This window comes from Thamnophis elegans, chromosome 13 (genome assembly GCF_009769535.1).
Source record: "Thamnophis elegans isolate rThaEle1 chromosome 13, rThaEle1.pri, whole genome shotgun sequence".
Classification (NCBI taxonomy): domain Eukaryota; kingdom Metazoa; phylum Chordata; class Lepidosauria; order Squamata; family Colubridae; genus Thamnophis; species Thamnophis elegans.
Genome location: NC_045553.1, coordinates 3282103 through 3307125, shown reverse-complemented (window position 1 = coordinate 3307125; position 25023 = coordinate 3282103). Strand labels below are relative to the sequence as shown.

Sequence of the window (25023 nt, the reverse complement as noted above, 5' to 3'; positions counted from 1 at the left end):
TATTGAAGTTAACTATTACAGAAGTTAAAACCGATAGGAAGGCAATGCGGAATGGAAAGTTAACAAAGGCTAAACATGAATGTCGATACAGAAAGCTGTATAACTTTTATATTGTTAAGTTTGTCTTGTTTTTTCTTTGTTGTTGTTGTTGTGGGGTTCCCCCCCCCTGTTTTTAAAGGTAAAACGTTTAATAAAACCTTTTTTTTAAAAAACAAAAATAAACACATTCAGGAGTTTTAAAAGTGACTTTGGCTCAGCGGTCATTGAAATTCTACCTTAAAACAAAATATTGTATGCACAGGTTGTTCTCTTCCTGTAGTTTCTATTTATTTCCCTGATAAGAAATCTAACCGCCATGGATTTATTTTAATGCTGTTAATCTGTTTCAGATATTATTAGAGGATTCTTTTTTTTAAAAAAAAAATTGGTCTAACATAACTTGTCCTCTGCCCCGCTTTCCAGATCTCCACTCTAGTCTTTCAACTTTCTTTTTTGTTTAAAGTCACATCCTGCAAACCAGCTGAGTTCAGCAGCTGGGAGGGGAAACCAGAGATCATATGACAAAGGGTAAACAAGAAGAAGAGGGAAAAGAGGATCCGTCTCCCGTCCACTGCAGCTTCTGGCCCCTCCTGAGAATTCAAAAAAAAGACCCCGTCTAAGGACAGAATCAACGACCAGGACAATTAAGGTAAAAGGCATGAAGAATAGAATAGGAATAGGATTCTTTCTTGGCCAAGCGTGATTGGACACACAAGGAATTTGCCTTTGGTGCAAATGCTCTCGGTGTACATAAAAAGACAAGATACATCTGTCAAGAATCGTAAGGGACAACACTTAGCGATAGTCATAGGGTACAAATCATAGTAGGAAACAGGCGATTTAAATCGTGTGGATACAAGCAACCAGCCCTGCAGTCCTAAGTGGGAGGAGATGGGTGATAGGAACGATGAGAAGACTAATAGTAACAGTAATGCAGACTTAGTAAATAGTTTGAAAGTGTTGTGGGAATTAGTTGTTAAGCAGAGTGATGGCGTTTGGGGGAAAAACTCTCCTTGTGTCTCGTTGTTCTGGTGTGCAGTGCTCTATAGTGTCGTTTTGAGGGTAGGGGTTGAAACAATTTATGTCCAGGATGCGAGGGGTCTCTAGATATTTTCACAGCCCTCTTTTTGACTCCTGCAGTGCGCAGGTCCTCAATGGAGGGCAGGTTGGTAGTAATTGTTTTTTCTGCAGTTCTGATTCTCCTCTGTGTCGATCTTGTTAGAAGCCTATTGGCAGAAGGCTGGAGTTTTACCCACCCTGCTGCCCTCCAGGCATGTGGGGCTACTGGGGGGGGGGATTTCCCCAGGAAGCGTGAAAAGAGCCAGATCTCTGAGACAGATCTGTGTTAGCAATCTGCCTGTTGTTGTTGTTTTTTTAATGCAAAAAAATTCATCCCCATTGGATTCAGCCAGACTTATTTCTGGAGAAGAGGTGCCTTTATCTAGGGAGGAAGCAGATCGAAGAGGAAGGGGGAGACGGTCTGAGTTTTAAAAGTTTCTCTCTTGTTACTGGGGTTGGTTTTCTCTCGATTTAAGGAACCCGCAAACTAGGCAACCACATTTGAAGAGGATGGGCTGTACAAGCCACTTCTTAGGAAGGGTGTTTATAGGGAGAGCTGATTGAATAACCTGAATAGAATGGAATGGAATGGAAGGGAAGAGAATTAGAATTAATAGAGTAGAGTAGAGTAGAGTAGAGTAGAATAGAATAGAATAGAATAGAAAAAAGGAATAGAATAGAACAGAACAACAGAACAGAATAGGAATAGAATAGAACAGAATAGAATAACAGAGCTGGAAGGGACGTTGGAGGTCTTCTAGTCCAACCCCCTGCCTGGGCAGGAAACCCTACACCACTTCAGACAAATAGATATCCAACATCTTCTTAAAGACTTCCAGTGTTGGAGCATTCACAACTTCTGGAGGCAAGTTGTTCCACTGATTAATTGTTCTCACTGTCAGGAAATTTCTCCTGAGTTCTAAGTTGCTTCTCTCCTGGATTAGTTTCCACCCATTGCTTCTTGTTCTAGCCTCAGGTGCTTTGGAGAATAGCTTGATCTCCTCTTCTTTGGGGCAGCCCCTGAGATATTGGAAGACTGCTATCCTGTCTCCCCTAGTCCTTCTTTTCATTAAACTAGAGATACCCAGTTCCAGCAACTGTTATTTACATATTTTGGCCTCCAGTCCCCTAATCTTCTTTGTTGCTCTTCTCTGCACTCTTTCTAGAGTCTCCACATCTTTTCTACATCGTGGTGACCAAAACTGGATGCAAATATTCCAAGTGTGGCCTTATAAAGTGGTATTAACCCTTCCCGTGATCTTGATTCTATGATCCCTCTGTTGATGCAGCCTAGAACTGTGTTGGCTTTTTTGGCAGCTGCTGCACACAGCTGGCTCCTATTTAAATGATGAGACATGGGAAGCTCCCAGTCTCCCACTGCAGCCTCTCGCCGACTCCATAAATGAAACTGAGTGGTTTCCCACCCCCCAACCTCAGCCTAGAGATCGAAACGTGATACGAGATGCCAAAGTCCCTTGCAGTCTCTCCTGTCGTTGCTGCATTTCCTCCGATTCAGCCAAAGTCCTTTTCTCTTTTCTAAGACTCGCATCGGTCCTTGCCAGTGATCAGCGATTTCAGATTCCTGAGGAGAAAACTATTTGGGAACCGGCCACGCCATTTTCCTTGCCTTCGTCTCTGTCGGGATGTTTTTTCTGTGGCTCCAACTCCCTTTCCTTTCCCTCTTCCACTTCCTGTTTACGTCAGTCCAGCTGTGCGGTAAGTCTTATTTTTTTTAATGATTAAGATTGTCAGGAAGTGGCTGTGAAAATGGATTGTCTGGTGTTCTAGGCTTCCTGGGACAGTAAAAATCACACGCTTAGTTCCCCAAAACCCTCTTTTTATTCCGACGGCTGTGAATTATTCGCAGCCCGTAATGAGTCACAAATAGTTTGTAAAGAGTCCAGCAGAAATCTGCCAAAGTCTTTCGGGATAAGGCTGATAAGCCCAGAGTCAAAACGCAGCCGTCCACTCTCTTCTTAAAAGCTTCCAGTGTTGGAGCATTCACAACTTCTGGTGGCGAGTTGTTCCCCTGGTTAATTGTTCTCCACTGTCTAAGGAAATTCCTCCTTGGTTCCAGATTGCCTCTCTCCTTGGTTAGTTTCCACCCATGGCTTCTCGTGAATGAATCTGATTCCCCACTTGACTTTGCTTTGCTAGAAGGTCGCCAAAGGGGATGGCGTGACCTCGGGGCACACCAACGGTCATAAGTAGGGAACCGGTGGCCAAGCCTCTGAATTTTAATCACGGGATCGTGGGGAGGTTGCAAAAGGTAGCGACTGTGGAAAAACGAGCCTAAGCGACTCTTTCCAGTGCCGTTGTAACTTTGAATGGTTGTTAAATGAATGGCCGTAAGTCAAGGACTACCTGCAATTAGTAGGAGCCTTGTTCCCAGTCTCAAGCCCGCTTCTTCTTCCTTTCATCATCTTTTAATGATGCGGGATGCGGGGTGGAGTCAGGGCAATTGAATGGAGCTAACAGAGTGTTGACTGGCCGGATGACTTTCCTGTTGCCAGTACGGAATCATATTCAGCAGATATATTCTCAGAGAGAGAGAAATATCTGCCTCTACCTAGGATCGAACTCACAACCTCTTGATTGTGAGGCGAGAGCTCCCCCTCTAGGCCACCGCGCCACTCTAATACTAATTCTCTTTTTCCCTGGAAGAAATCCCTGCAGGAAACCTTGAGCTCATCCAGGCCCTGAATTCGGAGCTCCTAAAGGCAGTGGACAATGGGTCCCAGGAACCGGACCCCAGCCTCTATTTGGCCCTTCGACTTTCCAACGAGCACAACCTGGAGAAGGAAAGAGAGTATCTCGACCGACTGACAGGCGTCTATCAGCCTCAAAGCAGACGGTAGGTCTAATCCCAATCCAGGATTATTATTATTTTTCTTGAAAATTCTTCCCCCAAAAGAAGGGGGGGAAAAATGCCTAGAAATTCTCCTCTTTAACAGCTCCAGGATCCCTTCGGAGCCCAGCCGACGGAAGAAATCCGGGACAGGAGAGCTGGCTTTGTATCTTCTTGGGCTGCGGGCTGCTTGTCAGAACATGGATACCCCAGAGAGGAGCCGATTGGTGACCCAGTTGAAGCTTCTCTTGAATAAAGAAATGAAGCAGATAGGTAAGAATTAATTCCTGATCCCAGTTATTTTTACGGGGGTTTCCCCACCTGTTTTGACCCGGCCTTCCCCCAAAAGCAGGAGGCAGAGTCCTGGTCCCGACAAAACCCCTTTTACGAAACGAATGTGAATTCCCCTCCTTCACATTCAGCCAAGGCCTGGCTAACAGTCTTTCAAAGGAGTATTTATGACCACAGACCTTATCTAGCTTGGAAAGTTGCCATGTCAATATTTTCCAAATGAGGTGCTGTGCAAGGAAAGACAGAGTCTCTGAGATTCACGGGTATGGCTGGTCTAGGGAAGAGAAGGACCAGGGGAGACAGGAGAGCATCTTCCAATATTTGAGGGGCTGCCACAGAGATGAGGTTGGTCAACCTATTCTCCAAAGCATCTTTGAAGGCCAGACAAGGAAGAATGGATGGAAACGGACCAAGGAGAGATTCAACCTGGAAATAAAGAGGAATTCCCTGACAGTGAGAACTATCAGCCCCTGGAACAGAAGTTGTGGGAGCTTCATCCCTGGAGGCTTTCAAGAAGAGGCTGGACTGCCATCTGTCAGAAATGGTGTAGGGTCTCCTGCTTGGGCAGGGGGGGGGTTGGACTAGATGACCTACAAGGTCCCTTCCAACTCTTGTTAATTTGCATCTTCAAAATTCCAAGTTTGGAGACCCCTACTCTAGGTGGAGAAGGTCTGGGAGCTCCAGGGTGGAGGGGAGGTGGGATGGGGACGGGAAATGGACCCTCTCTGAAGATCAGGGAATCTTATTTAGGAAGCCAATGTCTGCCAGTCACGGTTGTCCCAAAGGTGGATTGTTGTTTTTTTTCCAAGAGGGAAGCGGGCTTTTTTTTTTGAAGACATTTCACTTCTCCTCCAAGGAGCTTCTCCAGTTCCGACCGGAGGGTGGAGGAGGAAAGGTTTTCATTGTTTAGGAAGCATATCTCTCTCTCTCCTCTCCTCCCCTCTCTCTCCCCCCTCTCTCTCCTCTCTCTCTCTCTCCTCCCCTCTCTCTCCCTCTCTCTCTCTCCCCCCTCTCTCTCTCCCCTCTCTCTCTCCTCTCTTCTCTCTTCTCTCTCTCTCCCTTTCCCTCTCTCCTCTCTCTCTCCTCTCTCTCTCCTCTCTTCTCTCTCTCTCTCTCTCTCTTCTCTCTCTCTCTCTCTCCTCTCTCTCTCCCTCTCTCGCTCTCTCTCTCCTCTCCCTCTCTCTCCTATCTCTCTCCTCTCCCTCTCTCTTCTCTCTCTCCTCTCTCTCTCTTTTCTCTCTTCTCTGTCTCCCCTCTCTCTCTTCTGTCTCTCCTCTCTCTTCTCTCTCTTCTCTCTCTTTTCTCTCTCTCTCTCTCTCTTCTCTCTCCTCTCTCCTCTCTCTCTCTTCTCTCTCTCTCCTCTCTCTCTCCTCTCTCTCCCTCCTCTCTCTCTTCTCTCTCTTTTCTCTCTCTCTCTCTCTTCTCTCTCCTCTCTCCTCTCTCTCTCTTCTCTCTCTCTCCTCTCTCTCTCTCTCTCTCTCCTCTCTCTCCTCTCTCTCTCCTCTCTCTCTCTCTCTCTCTCTCTCCCTCCCTCCTCCCTCCCTCCCTCTCTCTCTCTCTCTCCAACTAGGTCACAAGGAGAAAGGCTACCCGGTCACCAACTACTACCAGTACAGCTTGGGGGTCTTGGCATTGTGTGTTCACAACAAGAGAACCGATCCTGAGGTGATCCGGAAGCTGCTGTCGGCTGAACACCACGGTAGATTCTCTCACCACCAGACATTCTCCGTAGGTAAGATCAGCCGTGCTCAAATCTTCTTCCCGATGGAGGTGCTTCTTTTAGCCCTTTGGCCCAATTTTGCCGCTGGTCAGGGAGCATATGCACACCGGGAACAGGCTCCAGCTGTTCCTCTGCCTCACTGCTGTCTAGCTCCGGAGGCCCCTGATCACTGCCAGGCAGCTTCAGCCCTGTCTCTGCCTCCGACGCAGAGCCCTCGTCCGAGACTTCCCCAGCCTCCAGGACTGGCCCAGGTTCCTACCCAATCCTCCTCACTGTCCGACTCTGCTGGCTGCTGGCGGACTGCGACGCCTTCTCCCAGTTGGGTGGGATTTGTTGAGGGGTGCCGGGGGCCGAATTGGCAGTCTTGGGATGTCACCACGTCCTTCTTTTCCTGTCCTTCGCTCAAGACACGGAGGCCATGGCCGGCTTGGCTTTTGTCTGTTTGGAACAAAGTCCCAGATACCCCGACAGCCTCCAGGTCAGCGTGAGCAAGGCTGTGAAACGAGCAAAAACAAGGATCCTGGATGCTCGGACTGAAAACGGGGTTTACGGGAACATCTACAGCACACCCCTGGCGGTGCAGGTGAGGAGATGGTGTCCTTTTCCCCTGGAATTGTCTTCCTTGAGGGTAAGGGGGTGTTTATCTTGGGGGTTCCACCACAAAACCGCGCTCGACTAAACCACGTCCGACTAAACCGTGTAGCTGACGTCATCAACAGGGCGACAACAGCACAGAGACAGAAGCACGCTGTAAACCCTAAACCTAAAATTAACCCCTAAACCTAAACCTAATCCTAAACTTAACCCTAAACCTAATCCTAAACCTAACCCTAAACCTAACCCTAAACCTAACCCTTAACCTAACCCTAAACCTAACCCTAAACCTAACCCTTAACCTAACCCTAAACCTAACCCTTAACCTAACCCTAAACCTAAACCTAACCCTAACCCTAACCCTAAACCTAACCCTAAAGCTAACCCTTACCTTAAGTTGAATTGGCTTGCTTTCAAAGCGCTATTTAAAGCGCCCTTCTTTCTCCGTACTGGCTGTTGTCGCCCTGTTGATGACGTCAGCGACGCGGTTTAATCGGGCGTGGTTTAGTCGAGCGCGGTTTTGACGGGTCACGTATCTTGGGGGGTGGAGGTCATTTATTCACGATTAATGACATAGAAGGGGGAAAGCGACGCGGTGGCCTAAAGGTGAAAACCAGGGGTAGGTTTCTTCCGGCTTTACTGCCGGTGTCAGTGCGCGCGTGATTTTGCTCCGCGCGCCTGCGCAGTTACACGCTCCACGCGCCATGCTGAGAACATTTTAAAAGGTGAATAAATGACGTTGTGGGGACCGGTTTGGGGCGTGGCGAGCATGCCGTCCGTACCAGTTCGGAGACCCAGTCGCCATTCCCACTAGCGGTTCCACCGAAACCAGTGCGAACTGGTAGGAACCCACCGCTGGTGACGATGCTTTCCTTCCTCTTGGAAAGCTGAGAATTTAATCCAAGGCCGGGAGAGATGTTTCTCTCTCAAAGCCCAAAGAGAAAATATTTTCTGTGAATTTCCACATAGGCAGCGGGAAGGGGCATCCGGAGATTAAATACTCCGCTCCGTGTAATCTCTCCGACTCCACCCTGAATCAAGGGATTAGATTACCCCCCCAAAAAAAGACATATAAGGGGGCACGATGGCTCAGCCGTTAAAAACACTGAGCCTATTAGCTGGAAAGCTGACACCCTGGGTTCGAGACTCCAGTGAACTCTTGTTCCTGCCCCAGGGTTTGTCCACTTAGCCGTTCGAAGTAACGCAAATGCGAGTAGATAAATAGGTACCACAGGATTGGGAAAGTATCAGCGTTCCATGCGGGGAGGGTGTGTTGGTGTATTCACTTATCTTTCCCACCGATTCGCAAATGTTAACGGACACATGTTGTGCTTTTGGCAAAAAAAGGGCCTACATGGGATGCCGTAGATTCCGGGTGGGTGGGCGGGGTCACCTATGATTTCCGCTTTCTTCTGGCAGCTCTGTGTACGCGCACACTGGGAACAGGCTCCAGCTGTTCCTCTGCCTCACTGCTTCCTAGCTCCCTAGGCACCTGATCACTGCCCGACGGCCTCGGCCCCCATCTCTGCCTCCGACGCAGAGCCCTCATCCGTGCCTTCCCCGACCTCCTCACTGTCCGCTCTAACGGTTTGGGAGAACTGGTCCAAACCGGTAGAATGCCACCTCTGGTTCCATGATACAGTCGTACCGCCGGGCACATGACCACTGAAGCGTCTTTCGGACGATGCTGGCTCCCATGGCTAAGAAACGGGGCTGAACACTGCCCCCTAGAGTCAGACACAACTGGACTTTTTAACTTTAACGACCTGTAGAGGGCGCTTTCTTCTCTCATCTGGGGCGAACTTTTCCATCTGCTTGGCAATCTAGTTTTTGAGTGCTGTCGGGATGAGTCAGAGCCAACCGGAGTTCTCCAGCGGCATGGCGGCCCTGAAGCAGAGCCTGGAAGAGAGCGGCTTCCAAAACAACCTGATCCGGTCACAGCTGCTGCCTGCCTTGTATTGCAAGAGTTATCTGGACGTTGCAAGCATGACGTGCGAAACTCAGACAGGTAAGGAAGGGGGAGAAGGAAGGCAACGAAGGTGACTTCGGCTGAAGGGGGAAAAGTGACCGATTAGAGGAAGGGTATCCAACCTTTTCTATACCCCTGATATATTCTTGCACCCCTTAAACAATTAATTATATGCATTTAATTATACATACTATAGATATGAAAGAGGGATGCAGTGGCTCAGTGGCTAAGATGCTGAGGTTGTCGATAAGAAAGGTCGGCAGTTCGGCGGTTCGAATCCCTTGCGCCGCGTAACGGAGTGAGCTCCCGTGACTTGTCCCAGCTTCTGCCAACCTAGCAGTTCGAAAGCACGTTAAAAATGCAAGTAGAAAAATAGGAACCACCTTTGGTGGGAAGGGAACGGCGTTCCGTGCGCCTTTGGCGTTGAGTCATGCTGGCCACATGACCACGGAGACGTCTTCGGACAGCGCTGGCTCTTCGGCTTTGAAACGGAGACGAGCACCGCCCACTAGAGTCAGGAACGACTAGCACATCTGTACAAGGGGAACCTTTACCTTTATATATAAAAATGGCTGTGTGTATGTTCCAGTATAGTATAGCTATGAAATGCCTCGAGCAATTTCAACCAAACTTGGAACACGAATGACTTACTCTCTGGAAATAAATACTGTGGGGGTAAGACAACCCTCAGGGGTGTGCCTGTGTGTGTGTCCGTGTGTGTGTGTGTGTGTGTGTATCCATGTGTGTCCGTGTGTGTGTGTGCTCCAGTCTAACTCTGGAATGCCTGGGCCGCTGAAAAGAAAAAGATTGAATTATATCTATAGTGTCAAGTCACAGTACTTTTGACAGCGATAGTGTGCATTTTGGATTCAAGTTCTGTTAAGATACAGCCTGTTGTGCCTTCAATCGCCTTCTACAGTACAGCACAGTGGAGTCGCTATGGTAACAGCTTTCGCAGTCCTCCATAAAGGAGCTTCCTCTAATACAGGATTGGGATAAATATATACCTGGGCTACGCCGGGTTGTCAGCTAGTACACTATAATGTTGAAACTTCTAAACCCAAGTTTTCACACACACCCCGGAAGATCATCTCGCACACACTCCCCCAGTTGGAAACCTCTGGGCAAGAGTGTCTAACTTTGGCAACTTTTAAGACTTGTGGACTTCAACTCCCAGCGCTGCTGGCTGGGGGATTCTGGGAGTTGAAGTCCACCCATCTTAGGGTTAGGAGACTCTGCTCTAAGCTGTCAACTTTCCGTGTTGACATTCCACGCATCCCGTCGGCGGAGCCGGATCTCAGGTTCTAGCAGCTGGTTTGAGATGGGTGTATCTATTGGGTAATGTGATTTATGACACAGACTGAGGAGAGGAAAGGAACGGGGGCAAAGTTCAGAAGCAGATAAAGAAAGCAAAGAAATGGCTGCAAATATATCTTGCCTAAATCACTGGTTTTTGTATTAAAACATCGGCTGGATTATTATGAATCAGTTACGGCATCGTTAAGAAACTTTACAGTCAGCCATTTCCCAGGAAATGGTGTCTGATCTCCCTTTTTTCTTTGCAGAAAATTCAGTCCCCGATCTTTCCCTCCAGAAACCTCAGGGGATCGACCCGAGACGGAATATTTCGATCCAGCTGGAAGCAAGGAAAGCTGCTCAGTTACTGTACCAGAATGTTCTGGTGGTGCCTGATGGGACAACACTTCTGGATGTGCTGGAAGCTGCAGCCAAAGACATCCAGCAGCCTTTGAGGTCAGCACCTCATTCTCGGGGTTTCGGGCAGCCAAGGGGACCTTGGCAAGAGAATGGTGGGTGGGATGGCTCCCTTGGGACCTGGCTGTTTGGCCCGGAGTCACCCAGCTGGCTTTCAGGCCAAAGGCGGAGGTAGAACTCCCAGCCTCCTCCAGAGCAGAGGTGGCGCAGTGGTTAGGGTGCAGTACTGCAGGCCACTTCAGCTGACTGCTATCTGCAGTTCAGCGGTTCTAATCTCACCGGCTCAAGGTTGACTCAGCCTTCCATCCTTCCGAGGTGGGTGAAATGAGGACCCAGACTGTGGGGGTGATGTGCTGACTCTGTAAACCGCTTAGAGAGGGCTGAAAGCCCTATGAAGCGGTATATGTCTAACTGCTATTACTATTCTGGTGCCTTCACCACTGGACTCAGAGAAACGCCGAGTCTGTAAAATATAACTTAGAGCGACGTGGTGACTAAGCGGCTGAGCCTGTCAATCAGAAAGTTCGTAGGTTTGAATCCCCAACGCCGCGTAATGGAGTGAGCTCCCGTGACTTGTCCCAGCTTCTGCCAACCTAGAAGTTCGAAAGCACGTAAAAATGCAAGTAGAAAAATAGGAACCACCTTTGGTGGGAAGGGAACAGCGTTCCGTGCGCCTTCGGGAGTTAAGTCATGCTGGCCACATGACCACGGAGACGTCTTCGGACAGCGCCGGCTCTTCGGCTTTGAAACGGAGATGATCACCAACGCCCCCTAGAGTCGGGAACGACTGGCACATGTGCGCGAGGGGAACCTTTACCTTTTAGCTAGAGAATGTGGGCGTCTTCATCATTTGGATGGCCTTGTTCCTGCCAAAATTTGTTCTAGACATTGCTCAGCAAGATCCAGCCTCTTAGACGCCGGTTCTCTGTCTTTGTCGGGTGGGTCGAAACAGGTTTGAGACCCAGAAAACCTTCTCCGGCCCCATGCTGACGGGAGTGATGGGGGAGAAGCCTGAAGAAGGCCAGCGCGAGTACTGGAGGATTCTGCGGCATCCTAACCTCAGTTTGGACCAAGGTGAGGACTCTTCGGACCGAGGCTTCCCGAGAGCATGGAGGAGGAGGAGGAGGAGGAGGAGGAGGAGGAGGAGGAAGAGGAGGAGGAGGACTGTGGGGCCCTTGGTGCTCTCTGATCTTGATGGTTTTCTTATAGACATTTCCTTACCCTACTAGGTAACATCATCAGTGCTAGAAGGCAGTGGGGTTTGTAGAGGAGGAGGAGGAGGAGGAGGAGGAAAGAGGGAAGAGGAAGACTGTGGGGTCCTTGGTGCAAGGCTGAGGAACTCTGGGAGTTGAAGTCCACAAGTCTTAAAGTTGCCAACGTTGGAGACCACTGCTCTAGATCATCCCCTTCCCTTCCTCCTCTTCCCAGCAACCAAGTCTTTGCATTTCTGCTCCCCAGGTATCGCCGAATACACCCCACGAGATCAAGACCATATTATTTTGAAGATGACCTCTTGGTAGAGACAGATCTCAGCCCTGGTGGGCCCGGCTGTCTCTTCGCAAACGATGGGACTTGTCCTCGGAGATTTCTAGAATGTTCTTTTCTTCCCCTCTTAGAGCTTGTGGACTAGGAACTTGGCTTATTTAAAAAAATGCCTCTTTTTATTTCAGTCCGAAGTCCAGTGATGTTAAAAAAAAGGAAAGCACAAATGCAACGGCATTAAATTGTTAAAATTGAAAATACAGAGAAGGAGAATTGGATCGAAATCTTTGGATCAGGTTTTCTATCACTCAAGAGACAATGTGTAAATTGGATGAAGGAAGGAAGGATAGAGGGAGGGGGGAGGAGGGAGGGAGGGAGGAAGAATGGATGGAAAGAAGGATGGATGGATGGATGAATGAATGGAAGGATGGAAGGAAAGAAGGAAGGATGGAAGAATGGATGGTGGAAAGAAGGAAAGATGGATGGAAGGAAAGAAGGAAGGATGGATGAATGAATGGAAGGATGGAAAGATGGATGGAAGGAAAGAAGGGAGGATGGATGAGTGGAAGGATGGAAAGATGGATGGAAAGAAAGATGGATGGACAGAAAGAATGAAGGATGGATGGATGGATGAATGGAAGGATGGAAAGATGGATGGAAGGAAAGAAGGGAGGATGGATGAATGGAAGGATGGAAAGATGGATGGAAAGAAAGATGGATGGACAGAAAGAATGAAGGATGGATGGATGGATGAATGGAAGGATGGAAAGATGGATGGAAGGAAAGAAGGGAGGATGGATGAATGGAAGGATGGAAAGATGGATGGACAGAAAGAATGAAGGATGGATGGATGGAAGGATGGAAAGATGGATGGAAGGAAAGAAGGAAGGATGGATGAATGGAAGGATGGAAAGATGGATGGAAAGAAAGATGGATGGACAGAAAGAATGAAGGATGGATGGATGGATGGAAGGATGGAAAGATGGATGGAAGGAAAGGAAGGAAGGATGGACGAATGGATGGCGAAAAGAAGGAAAGATGGATGGAAGAAAAGAAGGATGGATGGATGGAAGGATGGATGGAGGAAGGAAAGATGGATGGAAGGAAAGAAGGATGGATGAATGGAAGGATGGATGGAGGAAGGAAAGATGGATGGAAAGAAAGAAGGATGGATGGAAGGATGGATGGAGGAAGGAAGGAAAGATGGAAGCAAGCAAGCCTCGCCAAGGGGCGCGTTCGAGCGGAAGAAAAGCCCCTCCCCCTTGGATTCCTCCTGCGCGCAACTTGCGCAGGCCGCTGGGGGCCGCTCTCCGCCGAGGCGACGCGCCAGGCGGCCAGCAGGGGGCGCGACCGAGGCGGCCGCCTGGTCCAGCTCCGCAGCATCCGCGGCCGAGGCGCCTTCGGGAGGAGAAGCCGCGAGCCGCTCCCCGGGCCGGGCTGAGCCGCTCTCCGCCGGGCGGGCGGGCAGGGCAGGGCAGGGCAGGGCGCATGGCCAGGGGAGGCGCGTCCCGGCCGGCGAGGGCGGGCAGCGGGAGCCGCTCCGGGCCGGGGCTGCCCAGCCCAGCGCAGCGCAGAGCCGAGCAGCCTGGCGCAGGTAAGGGTCACCTTCAGACCCCGTTCAGGGGCCAGGCGTGGCGGGGGCGCGGGGGCAGCTTTGTCCCGGAGGGGCCGGCGGGGAGCAGCCCAGCCGTCCCCGCGCGCGGAGCCCCTGGCAGCCGAGCAGGAGCGGCGGAGGCTGCGCTCCGGGATTCCTGCAGGGATGCGCCGCGGGAGGGCCTGGATGGAGAGGAGGGAGCCTCCCCGCAGGGAGAAAGCGAAGGTGGACGGGGAGAGAGAGCCCTCTTCCTCCTCCTCCTCCCCTCTGCAAACCCCACCCCCTTCTAGCCCTGATGAGGTTACCTAGTTGGGTGATGAAACGTCTTCAAGAAAACAAGCAACCTCAGAGGGCACCAAGGACTCCACAGTCCTCCTCCTCCTCCCCCCTTCCCCTCCCTCCCTTCCTCCCTCCCCCCCAACCCCACTCCCTTCTAGCACAGATGACATTACCTAGTTGGGTGATGAGAAAGCGAAGGGGAAAGAGCCCTCGTTCTCCTCCTCCTCCTCCTCCTCCTCCTCTCCACAAACCCCACTCCCTTCTAGCACTGATGATGTTACCTAGTTGGGTCGTGAGACGTCTGCAAGAAAACTACCAAGCTCAGAGAGCACCAAGGGCCCCACAGTCGTCGTCGTCGTCCTCCTCCTCCTCCTCCTCCTCCTCCTCCTCCCCCTCCTCCTCCCCCCCTGCAAACCCCACTCCATTCTAGAACTGATGATGTTATCTAGTTGGGTTATAAAACGTTTGCAAGGAAACAACCAAGCTCAGAGAGCACCAAGGGCCCCACACTCTTCCTCCTCCTCCTCCTCCTCCTCCTCCTCCTCCTCCTCCTCCTCCTCCTCCTCCCTGCAACCCCCACTCCCTTCTAGCACTGATGATTTTACCTAGTTGGGTCGTGAGATGTCTGCAAGAAAACAAGCAAACTCAGAGAGCACCAAGGGCCCCACAGTCACCGTCCTCCTCCTCCTCCTCCTCCTCCTCCTCCTCCTCCTCCTCCTCCTCCTCCTCTCTGCAAACCCCACTCCCTTCTAGCACTGATGATGTTCCCTAGTTGGGTCGTGAGACGTCTGCAAGAAAACTACCAAGCTCAGAGAGCACCAAGGACCCCACCGTCCTCCTCCTCTTCCTCCTCCTCCTCTCTGCAAACCCCACTCCCTTCTAGCACTGATGATGTTACCTAGTTGGGTGATGAAACATCTGCAAGAAAACCACCAAGCTCAGAGACTACCAAAGACATCACAGTCCTCCTCCTTCTCTTCCCTCCCCCCCCCCCCATCACCATCTATTTCTCCCCACTGGAGTAAGTCAAAACCACCAGCTTCGAAAGGTAAAAGCAACTTTCCACCTCTCATGAAATTAAACCCCCCTGAATGAGAGAAGGTCCGAAGTGAAGGGCTAAAGCAGCGTTTCTCAACCTTAGGGACTTTTAAGATCTAGGGGGATTCTGGGAAGGAAATCCCAAGGCATTTAAAAATGGGCCAAGGTTGGGAACTGCTGGGCTGAATAAGGACCGGAGTCACTGTGGTGAGAAGCTACTCCCTGAGAATTGGGGAAAAAACAGTAACAAATATTAAAGGATGTTATGATTCAGCTTGTAAGGTTTGGGGGAGAAAGATTGCTGGCTTCTCGCCTTCTGACATTTGTTGTTTTTGTGAGTTGCAAAGTCACGTCCGATCCATTGCAACCCCATGGACAACGTTCCTCCAGGCCTTCCTGTCCTCTCCCATCCTCTGGAGTCCATTGAAGCTCACGGTGGCTGCTTCGGTGACTCCATCCAGCCACCTCCTTCTCTGCCGTCCCCTTCTTCTTCTTCTGCTCTCCATCGTTCCCAGCATGAGGCTCTTCTCCAGGGAGTCCTTCCTCCTTCTCCTTAGGTGGCCAAAGTCTTTGAGTTTCCTCTTCAGGATCTGGCCTTCTAAAGAGCAGCCAGGGTGGATCTCCTCTAGGACTGACCGGTTGGATGGCCTTGCAGTCCATCTTTTCTATCTATCTATCTATCTATCTATCTATCTATCTATCTATCTATCTATCTATCTATCATTCATCTATCTATCTATCTATCTATCTATCTATCTATCATCTATCTATCTCATCTTTTCTATGTTGTTGTTGTTGTTAGTTGCGAAGTTGTGTCCGACCCATCACAACCCCATGGACAACATTCTTCCAGGCCTTCCTGTCCTCCATCATCCTCTGGAGTCCATTGAAGCTCACGCCGGCTGCTTCGGTGACTCCATCCAGCCACCTCCTTCTCTGCCGTCCCCTTCTTCTTCTTCTGCCCTCCATCGTTCCCAGCATGAGGCTCTTCTCCAGGGAGTCCTTCCTCCTTCTCATTAGGTGGCCAAAGTCTTTGAGTTTCCTCTTCAGGATCCGGCCTTCTAAAGAGCAATCAGGGTGGATCTCCTCTAGGACTGACCGGTTGGATCACCTTGCAGTCCAAGGGACTCAATGCAGGAGTCTTCTCCAGGGCCAGAGTTCAAAGGCCTCCATTCTTTGGCTTCCTTCTCATCAGGTGGCCAAAGTCTTGGAGTTTCCTCTTCAGGATCTGGCCTTCTAAAGAGCAGTCAGGGTGGATCTCCTGTAGGACTGACCGGTTGGATGGCCTTGCAGTCCAAGGGACTCAATGCAGGAGTCTTCTCCAGGGCCAGAGTTCAAAGGCCTCCATTCTTTGGCGCTCAGCCTCTCTTATGGTCCATCGTTCACAGCCATCCATGGCAACTGGGAAAAACCACAGCCTTGGCTATGCGCACTTTTGTTGGCAGGGTGAGGTCTCTGCTTTTTAGTCTGCTGTCTAGATTTCCCACCGCTTTCCTCCCCAGGAGCAAGCGTCTTGTGATTTCTTGGCTGCTGTCCCCCTCTGCGGTGAACTTGGAGCCCAGGAAAATAAAATCGGTCACTACTACCGACATTATTCAGGATAAAAGTGGGCTCAACCTCCCGGGATCCATTTTTGGATCAGGGCAAACTCGAAATTGCAAAAAAAAGAAATCAACCTTCAGCAATTTTGCATGGCTGCTTTGCTGGGGAAGGAGGAAAGTCCAGGCCAGAAGCGCCCCCCCCCCCTTCCCGGGAGGTGTGTACTGAAAAGTTGTGGTTTCTTTTGTGAAGCAAAGTTATGGGCATAAGCTTGCCAGTGACTCACCCGGTCCCTTCCTGGCAGCTGTTGTGTTAATGACGAAGAAATCAGATCCACCTCTTGGTCTGGCTGATTATTTTATTTTATTTTTATTCTTCTTTTCAAAATGGGTTTAGCTGCCCTGGTCATACTTTGCAAGCAGGAATCTCTCCCGCAGAGGGAAGGAATGATAAGTCACCACACCTTCCCCAGAATTTTGAGTTTTTTTGCTGGGTCCAGATACGATACAATACAATAGCAGAGTTGGAAGGGACCTTGGAGGTCTTCTAGTCCAACCCCCGGCCTAGACAGGAAACCCTACACCGTTTCAGACAAATGCCTATCCAACATCTTCTTAAAAACTCCCAGTGTTGGAGCATTCACAACCTCTGGAGGCAATTTCTGTTCCACTGATTAATTGTCCTCACTGTCAGGAAATTTCTCCTGAGTTCTAAGTTGCTTCTCTCCTTGATTAGTTTCCACCCATTGCTTCTTGTTCTACCCTCAGTTGCTTTGGAGAATAGCTTGACTCCCTCTTCTTTGGGGCAGCCCCTGAGATATTGGAAGACTGCTATCATGTCTCCCCTAGTCCTTCTTTTCATTAAACTAGACATTCCCAGTTCCTGCAACCGTTCTTCATATGTTTTAACCTCCAGTCCCCTAATTATCTTTGTTGCTCCTCTCTGCACTCTTTCTAGAGTCTCCACATCTTTTCTACATCAATACAATACAATACAATAGCAGAGTTGGAAGGGACCTTGGAGGTCTTCTAGTCCAACCCCCTGCCTAAGCAGGAAAACCTACACCGTTTCAGACAAATGGCTCTCCAACATCTTCTTAAAGACTTCCAGTGTTGGAGCATTCACAACCTCTGGAGGCAACTTCTGTCCCACTGATTAATTGTTCTCACTGTCAGGAAATTCCTCCTCAGTTCTAAGTTGCTTCTCTCCTTGATTAGTTTCCACCCATTGCTTCTTGTCCTGCCCTCAGGTGCTTTGGAGAATAGTTTGACTCCCTCTTCTTTGGGGCAACCCCTGAGATATTGGAAGACTGCTATCGTGTCTCCCCTGGTCCTTCTTTTCATTAAACTGGACATACCCAGTTCCTGCAACCGTTCTTCATATGTTTTGGCCTCCAGTCCCCTAATCATCCTTGCTGCTCTTCTCTGCACTCTTTCTAGAGTCTCAGCATCTTTTTTACATCGTGGCGACCAAAACTGAACGCCGTATTCCAAGGGTGGCCTTACCAAGGCCTTATGAAGTGGCATTAACATTTCCCGCGATCTTGATTCTATCTTTCTTTCTATATGTCCATCTCCATGGGGAGCTGAGGTCTTTGGAGGGGACGAGGGGCGGGGGCTGCAAAAAGTCCTCAGCTGCTTCTCTCTTGGCACCCGAGATTGATTAGAAAAAGGAATAAGAAAAGAAAGCAAGACTACCATTCATAACATGAATCCGACCTGCTGGAAGTACCAACACCCCCCCCCCGGGGGGGGGGCTTTCTATTATATATGGTGGAGCTGTCCGGAAACTCAAAAATATTGGATGAACATTTGGAAAGGGATACAACAAATTACAGAGGATCAAATAGAATACAAACCGGAACTCTTTCCGCTGGGAATAACCAAGGGGAAATATAGAAAGAAAATTAAATACATACTAATATGCCTGTTGAGGACAGCTAGAATAACCTTTGCCCAATGCTGGAAACAAAGTCATATTCCCCAGGTGAATTAGTGATTCAGAAAACTTTAGATTGTGCAGAAATGGACACGTTAACATTAAGATTAAAGGACAAAGGAGAGTCTGAATACTATGAAACTTGGGATCACTGGAATAAAGGTACTTGAGAGACCGCCTGCTGCCAATTACCTCCCACAGACCCGTTAGATCGCACAGGGTCGGCCTCCTCCGGGTGCCATCTACCAGCCAATGCCACCTGGCTATTACCCGGGGGAGGGCCTTCTCTGTGGCAGCTCCAGCCCTCTGGAATGAACTCCCCGCGGAGATTCGGACCCTCACCTCTCTCCAGGCCTTCCGAAAAGCCGTCAAAACCTGGCTTTGCTGGCAGGCCTGGGGGTGATGAGTTCCCTCCCCTCTCGACATGTATGGTTGTGCGACTGTTGTCTACTTTTATTATTTGTATTTTGTCTTTTTATGTTCCCCTTTTTTTCCCCCTTGAATTGTTCGCCGCCCTGAGTCCTCCCGGAGAAGGGTGGCATACAAATAATAAAATACAAATACAAATACAAATACAAATAAATGATTGCATAACAGGAATAAAGTTAATTCAGCCGAGAAACAATAGAGAAATGTATAGAACTGTAGCTGAATGTATATGAATATAGAAGTGATACAAGATTGATATATACAGGCATGATGGCATAACAATGTTAATGTGATGATTGTAAGATGTTATAGAGGGGGAAAACAATTAAAAATCTGCTTTAAAAAAGTAACGAAAGCAAGAAAGAGATAAAGAACCCAGTTTGAGACACTCTTAAGTGGAAAAGCGGGGGAAGAATGGGGAAAATAGAAAAGAAAATATGTAAGTATATGTTTGAGAATGAGACACAGCGGGGAAAAATAGTTAGAATAGTATAATGAAGAAAAGGGAATAGGAAAAGATAAGCATAAAATTATAACAGGGTTTGCGGGAATTACCATCCCAAAAATATACCAGTTCAGAGCTGAGGAAGAGAGGAGAAGAGAGGACAGGGGAAAGAAGGAAGGAAGAGGAAAGGAGAGGAAGGAGGGAAGGGATAGAAAGAGAAAGGAGAGAGGATAGAAGGGGGAAGAGGAAGAGAGGAGTAGGGGAGAGGTAAGGGAAGAAGGAAAGAGGAAAGGAGGAAGGAGGGAAGGGATAGAAAGAGAAGGAGAGAGGGTTAGTAGGGGGTAAGAGGAAGAGAGGAGTAGGGAACGGGGGAAGGAAGAGGAAAAGAAGAGGAAGGAGGGAAGGGATAGAAAGAGAAGGAGAGAGGGTAGGAGGGGGAAGAGGAAGAGAGGAGTAGGGGAGAGGTAAGGGAAGAAGGAAAGAGGAAAGGAGAGGAAGGAGGGAAGGGATAGAAAGAGAAGGAGAGAGAGTAGGAGGGGGAAGAGGAGGAGAGGAGTAGGGGAGAGGTAAGGGAAGAAGGAAAGAGGAAGGGAAGAGGAAGAGAGGAGTAGGGGAGGGGTAAGGGAAGAAGGAAAGAGGAAAGGAGAGGAAGGAGAGAAGGGATAGAAAGAGAAGGAGAGAGGGTAGGAGGGCGAAGAGGAATAGGGGAGGGGTAAGGGAAGAAGGAAAGAGGAAAGGAGAGGAGGAAGGAAGGAAGTAGAGAAGGGAGGAAGGGTGAAAAAAATAGGATGATGACAATACAAAACAGATATATGGGATGGTAAGAAAAAATAAAACCCGGGATATATATTTTAACTTTTTATATGGAAAAACAAACATGTAACAGTGATACAGATAAATAAGAATAACCATGTGAATGTATACCTGTAGCTATACAGAAGAGAATAAAAATTTAAAAAAAAACTTTTTATTTTCTTTTCTTTAAAAAAAGGAGGAGGCAGATTGTGGGGGCCCCACCCAGTGGGATTGGCAGCTCCACCTTCGGGTAACCAGGGAGGGAATCGGACCGAGGCCAATCCTGTGCCAATAATGCCAGAACCGACGGAGGTTGGTCTAACCAAGCCGGCTCATCGAAGGCTTGCCGGCTGCGGAAATTTTTTAAAAATGCAGAGGGGAGCGGCAAAGGAAAGCTTGAGTCAACCCTGTTGTTTAACTGTACCATTTCTTTTTACGATTACTATTACAGCCTAAACTTGGTGTCGATTTCCTCTCTGCTGGGATACCCTCCCGGCACCCACACGCAGCTGAGCCCAAGCCAGCCGGCTCAGGAGAAGGGGAGCGAGCCCTGGGCGTGCCAAGGAGGCTTGGAAGTAACCTGGCTGCAGCACCGGCTGAGAAAAAGAAGACGGCTTATTCCAGGGAGCCCTTTATCTGAAGAGTTGAACGAGAAGGTCGCCAGCTGTCGTTGCGGTGCGAGGGGGTCCTGTTTTGTTTCCGCCGTTCCCAAACACACCCTGGGAGTTCCCAGACCTTTCTACACCGCTTGGGAGAAAGCCACAACTTGCAAGGAGAGGAAATCTGATGCCGGTGACTCAGAGGGAGGGACAGAGAGCAAATAGGCGACAGGAGGGATTACTCGAAAGAAGCACCACCGAAAGATCCCAGCTCCAAGGAAGCAGGGGCAACCGAGCAGCCCTCCTTGGCTAGGAAAGGACATTCCAGACCAGTGGAGACCCTCGTCCCGGTTGCAAAAGAATTCGCGCCAATTCGCTGTCGTCATCCCCACTCCCCGCCCCATGTGCCTGCCAGCAGGGAAGAAGCACGATGCCGTGATGGGCTCAGCCACCGGAGCCTGGCTGCTCCCGCCCTGGAAGCAGGATCCCGGGCAACGCTGGGGGCTGAGGCTGCTTTCCCGGTGGGGCCACAGCCTGCCCCTGGTGGCCACCGTCCTGACGTGGCTGGCCACGGGCTCCACCATGTCCAGCCTGAACAAGTGGATCTTCGCCACCCACAATTTCCGCTACCCGGTCTTGCTGTCCTCCTTACACATGTTGACGGCGGTGGTGGTGGGGAGGCCTCTCGCCAGGCTCCGGGCCAGAGGAGGAGGAGGAGGAGGAGGAGACTCCGGCTACCCGTCCCTCCACCCCAAAACCCGGCTCCGGGTTTTCCTGCTGAGCCTGACCTTCTGCGCTAGCGTGGCTTTCGGGAACCTGGGGCTCAACCACGTCCAGCTGGACTTTGCCCAGATGGTGTATACCACGACCCCGCTCTTCACCCTCACCCTCTCGGAGCTGCTCCTGCGGAAGCGCCATCACCCCTTGCAGTACGCAGCCATGGGCCCCATTTGCTTGGGGGCCTCCCTGAGCTTCGTGGGCGAGGTGCACTTCGACCAAGCTGGATGCTGCTTCCTCTTCGCCGCCACCTTCCTGCGAGGCCTGAAGTCCATTCAACAGAGTAAGTGAGCCGGGGGTGGTGGCGAAGGCAGGCTTGCGCCAACGGAGGCCGCAGGAAAGTGGGGGGAGGCATCAACTCCCAGAATTCTGGGAGTTGAAGTTGACCCACCTTCAAGTGGCCCAAGGTTGAGAAAGATTGTTCTAGTGTTGATTTGCTAAGCGTCTCTCCCTCTCTCTAATCTGTCTGTCTGTCTATCTATTGTTTATCTATCATCTATATTATTCTATCAGTATCTATATCATCTCTATCTGTCATGTAGAATCTATCTATCTATCTATCTATCTATCTATCTATCTATCTATCTATCATCGTCTGTCTGTCTGTGTCTATCATCTATATCTATCATATCTATCTATCTATCTATCTATCTATCTATCTATCTATCTATCTATCTATCTATCTATCTATCTATCTATCTTATCTATCTATCATCGTCTATCTATCTATCTATCTATCTATCTATCTATCTATCATCTATATCTATCATGTCTGTCTGTCTGTCTGTCTGTCTGTCTGTCTATCTATCTATCTATCTATCTATCTATCTATCTATCTATCTATCTATCATCTATGTCTCTCTGTCTCCATCCATTCATCTATCCATCCATCTATCCATCTATGTCTTTCTTTCTGCCTTGATCCATCCATCCAGCTATCCAGCCATCTATCTACCTACCTACCTATTTATCTACCTACCTACCAATCTATCTACCTACCTACCTACCAACCTACCTATCTATTTATCTACCTACCTACCTACCAACCTACCTATCTATTTATCTACCTACCTACCTATCTATCTATTTACCTACCTACCTATTTATCTACCTACCTACCTACCTACCTACCTACCTACCTACCTACCTATCTATCTACCTACCTACCTGTCTACCTACCTGTCTACCTACCTACTTACCTACCTATCTATTTATCTACCTACCTACCTATCTATCTATTTACCTACCTATCTATTTATCTACCTACCTACCTACCCACCCACCTATCTATCTATTTATCTACCTACCTATTTATCTACCTACCTACCTACCTACCTACCTACCTATCTATCTATCTATCTATTTATCTACCTACCTACCTACCTGTCTACCTACCTACTTACCTACCTACCTATCTACCGTATATACTCGAGTATAGGCCGACCCGAATATAAGCCGAGGCACCTAATTTTACCACAAAAAACTGGAAAAGTTATTGACTCGAGTATAAGCCTAGGGTGGGAAATGCAGCAGCTACCGGTAAATTTCAAAAATAAAAATAGATACCAATAATGTTTTTGAATATTTATTTCAAAGAAAAACAGTAAACTAGCGGTGTATTCAATGAAATACTTCACTCACCTCATGATGCTGATGTCCCGCTGTGAGGATGATGTCCCGTGCAGCCGCGGGAGCGATGTCCCGCCTCCTATGACACACGGCACAGTGATTCCTATCATTGGATCACTGTACCAGAGGAGGTGGGACATCGCTATGTGGCTGCTTGCCATAACAAGGAGGAGGTGGGACATCGTTGCAGAGCGGCAGGAGGGGGAGGAAGGGGAATCGTAAGACAGCCCTGCATTACATTAGAACGTGAGGAGGGGGGATGGTGCGGTGCGCGCTGCGCGGCAAACTGACACAGAGGGAGGGGAAACTCACAGGGGCACTGGGCCATTCACGAGTGTCACCCAGCGGCATGGCCCCGCCCCTTTTTCTCCTCCATTTCAGGCAAATTTTTCACTGACTCGAGTATAAGCCGAGGCGGCTTTTTTCAGCCCAAAAAGTGGGCTGAAAAACTAGGCTTATACTCGAGTATATACAGTATTTATCTACCTACATATCTACCTACCTACCTACCTACCTACCTACCTACCTACCTACCTATCTATTTACCTACCTACCTACCTATTTATCTACCTACCTACCTACTACCTATCATCTATCTATGTCTCCATCCATCCATCTATCATCTATCTATGTCATTTATATATATAAATGATATAGATGTATAATTTAGCTTAGCAGAAGCTGACAGCATCATTCCTTATTCCCTTACCTTCGCTAATCTATCCTAACTATCCTAACTCCCCAACGCTTTATATCTTGCTCTTGAATACATGCTTGTGTATTTAATATTTTCTTTTCTGTTTTCCCCCTCTCCCCCTCCCCTTTTCATTAATAGTGCATCGTCTGGGTTCTGTATCTCCTCCTTTCTTTTCTAGCTTCCTTTCTCTAGCCAATCGTAAAATCTTCCCCATGTCTTGGAAGTACACCGATTCCTCTCTATCCTTTATTTTAACTGTCAACCTGTTTCATCTCTCCACAATCTAGTATCTTTTTTTTTATTATCTCTTCCATCTGTTGGTAACTTATTTCATTTCCAGTTTGGGGCAAATACAATTCTCGCTGCTGTAGTTGACGTGTATAATCAAATAAGTACGTTTCTCTGGGATAACGCCTAGTAAAACTGGTCTGAATTCTATTTCTTGTTGTAACATTTTCGTTTGCCCCCAAAGACCCTGAAGCTTTGCCGACCCTCTCCTTGTCTGCCCACCTACAGGTATCCTTCTGCAGGAGGAGCAGCTGGATTCCTTGAGGCTCCTGTGCTTGACTTCGCTGCCCAGCTTCTGCCTTCTCTTCGTAGCCGCGCTGGGCATGGAGGTGGGCTCAGCCTGGGAGGGCCTATTGGCCTACGAGGCCAGCCTCTGGAACTGCGTGCTGCTCAGCTGCCTGGGCTCGGTCCTTTACAACCTGTCCAGCTTCTGCATCCTCTCGCTGACCTCCGCCCTCACCATCCACGTCCTGGGGAACTTCAACGTGGTGGGGAACCTGCTCCTCTCCCGCTGGCTGTTCGGAAGCCACCTGACTTGGCTGAGTTATGTGGGCATCGCCCTCACCCTGTTGGGCGTCCTCATGTACCATCACTCCGAGGGGATCGCCGCTTGCTGGCGCTCGCTGGCGGGCCCAGCCAAAAAAGAGTAGGGGGGTGTGTGGACTCAGAATGGGCTGGAAGAAGCTACCGTTCTGACTGCGAGCTCATCCTCTTCTTTCTGCTGGCCTTGGGAATCTCCTTGTAACTCCTATTGTCGGTCAGCATCGGCAAACAACAGCCTGCATATGGGAAAATCCTATTGCGGGCGGAGTAAACCACTGAAGGCTGAATATGCACAACAAAGCTGAGCTGTAGATTATGGTTTGGGAACGTCAAAAGCAGGGCTGCACCACATCCTGTGAGTCCCAACCATTGGATTGGCTTAGTTTAAGCCATCTGAGTTTGGCTAAGTCCACCCAAAAAGCTTTGAGAAGGAAGCTTTATTTTTTTCTCTCCAAACACATCCCTGTGATTTGAATTATTTTGTAATTCTGGGCAAGAATAACCGCAAAGAGTTTTTAAGAATACTTTTGCCTGCCCGGCGCAGGCGAGTGTGAGGCAAATTCTTTTAGATTTTGTTTGTTTTTAAATTAAGATATTCCCAAGTTTGTCTTCTAAAATCTGATCTTTGGGAAGAGAAGTTACTGTTCATTCATAATTGTGTCTGTCAACCTTGGCCACTTGGCATAAGAACCGTGGTGGTGCAGTGTTTAGAGTGCAG

General features: G+C 49.0%; 2 protein-coding genes across 2 annotated transcripts; both read left to right on the top strand.

Annotated features, from left to right (window-relative positions):
- The first annotated feature begins 562 nt into the window (after positions 1-562).
- On the top strand, positions 563-11999 carry TCN2 (transcobalamin 2). Its single transcript, XM_032229796.1, has 10 exons — positions 563-688; positions 2640-2814; positions 3763-3952; positions 4053-4219; positions 5808-5969; positions 6365-6540; positions 8379-8559; positions 10086-10272; positions 11186-11307; positions 11692-11999. Exons 2-10 carry the CDS (start codon positions 2742-2744, stop codon positions 11751-11753), a joined length of 1320 nt encoding a protein of 439 aa, XP_032085687.1. The 5' UTR covers positions 563-688; positions 2640-2741; the 3' UTR covers positions 11754-11999.
- A 7949-nt stretch (positions 12000-19948) lies between these two features.
- Positions 19949-25023, top strand: SLC35E4 (solute carrier family 35 member E4). The gene is made up of 2 exons (XM_032229795.1): positions 19949-21431; positions 23991-25023. Exons 1-2 carry the CDS (start codon positions 20774-20776, stop codon positions 24410-24412), a joined length of 1080 nt encoding a protein of 359 aa, XP_032085686.1. The 5' UTR covers positions 19949-20773; the 3' UTR covers positions 24413-25023.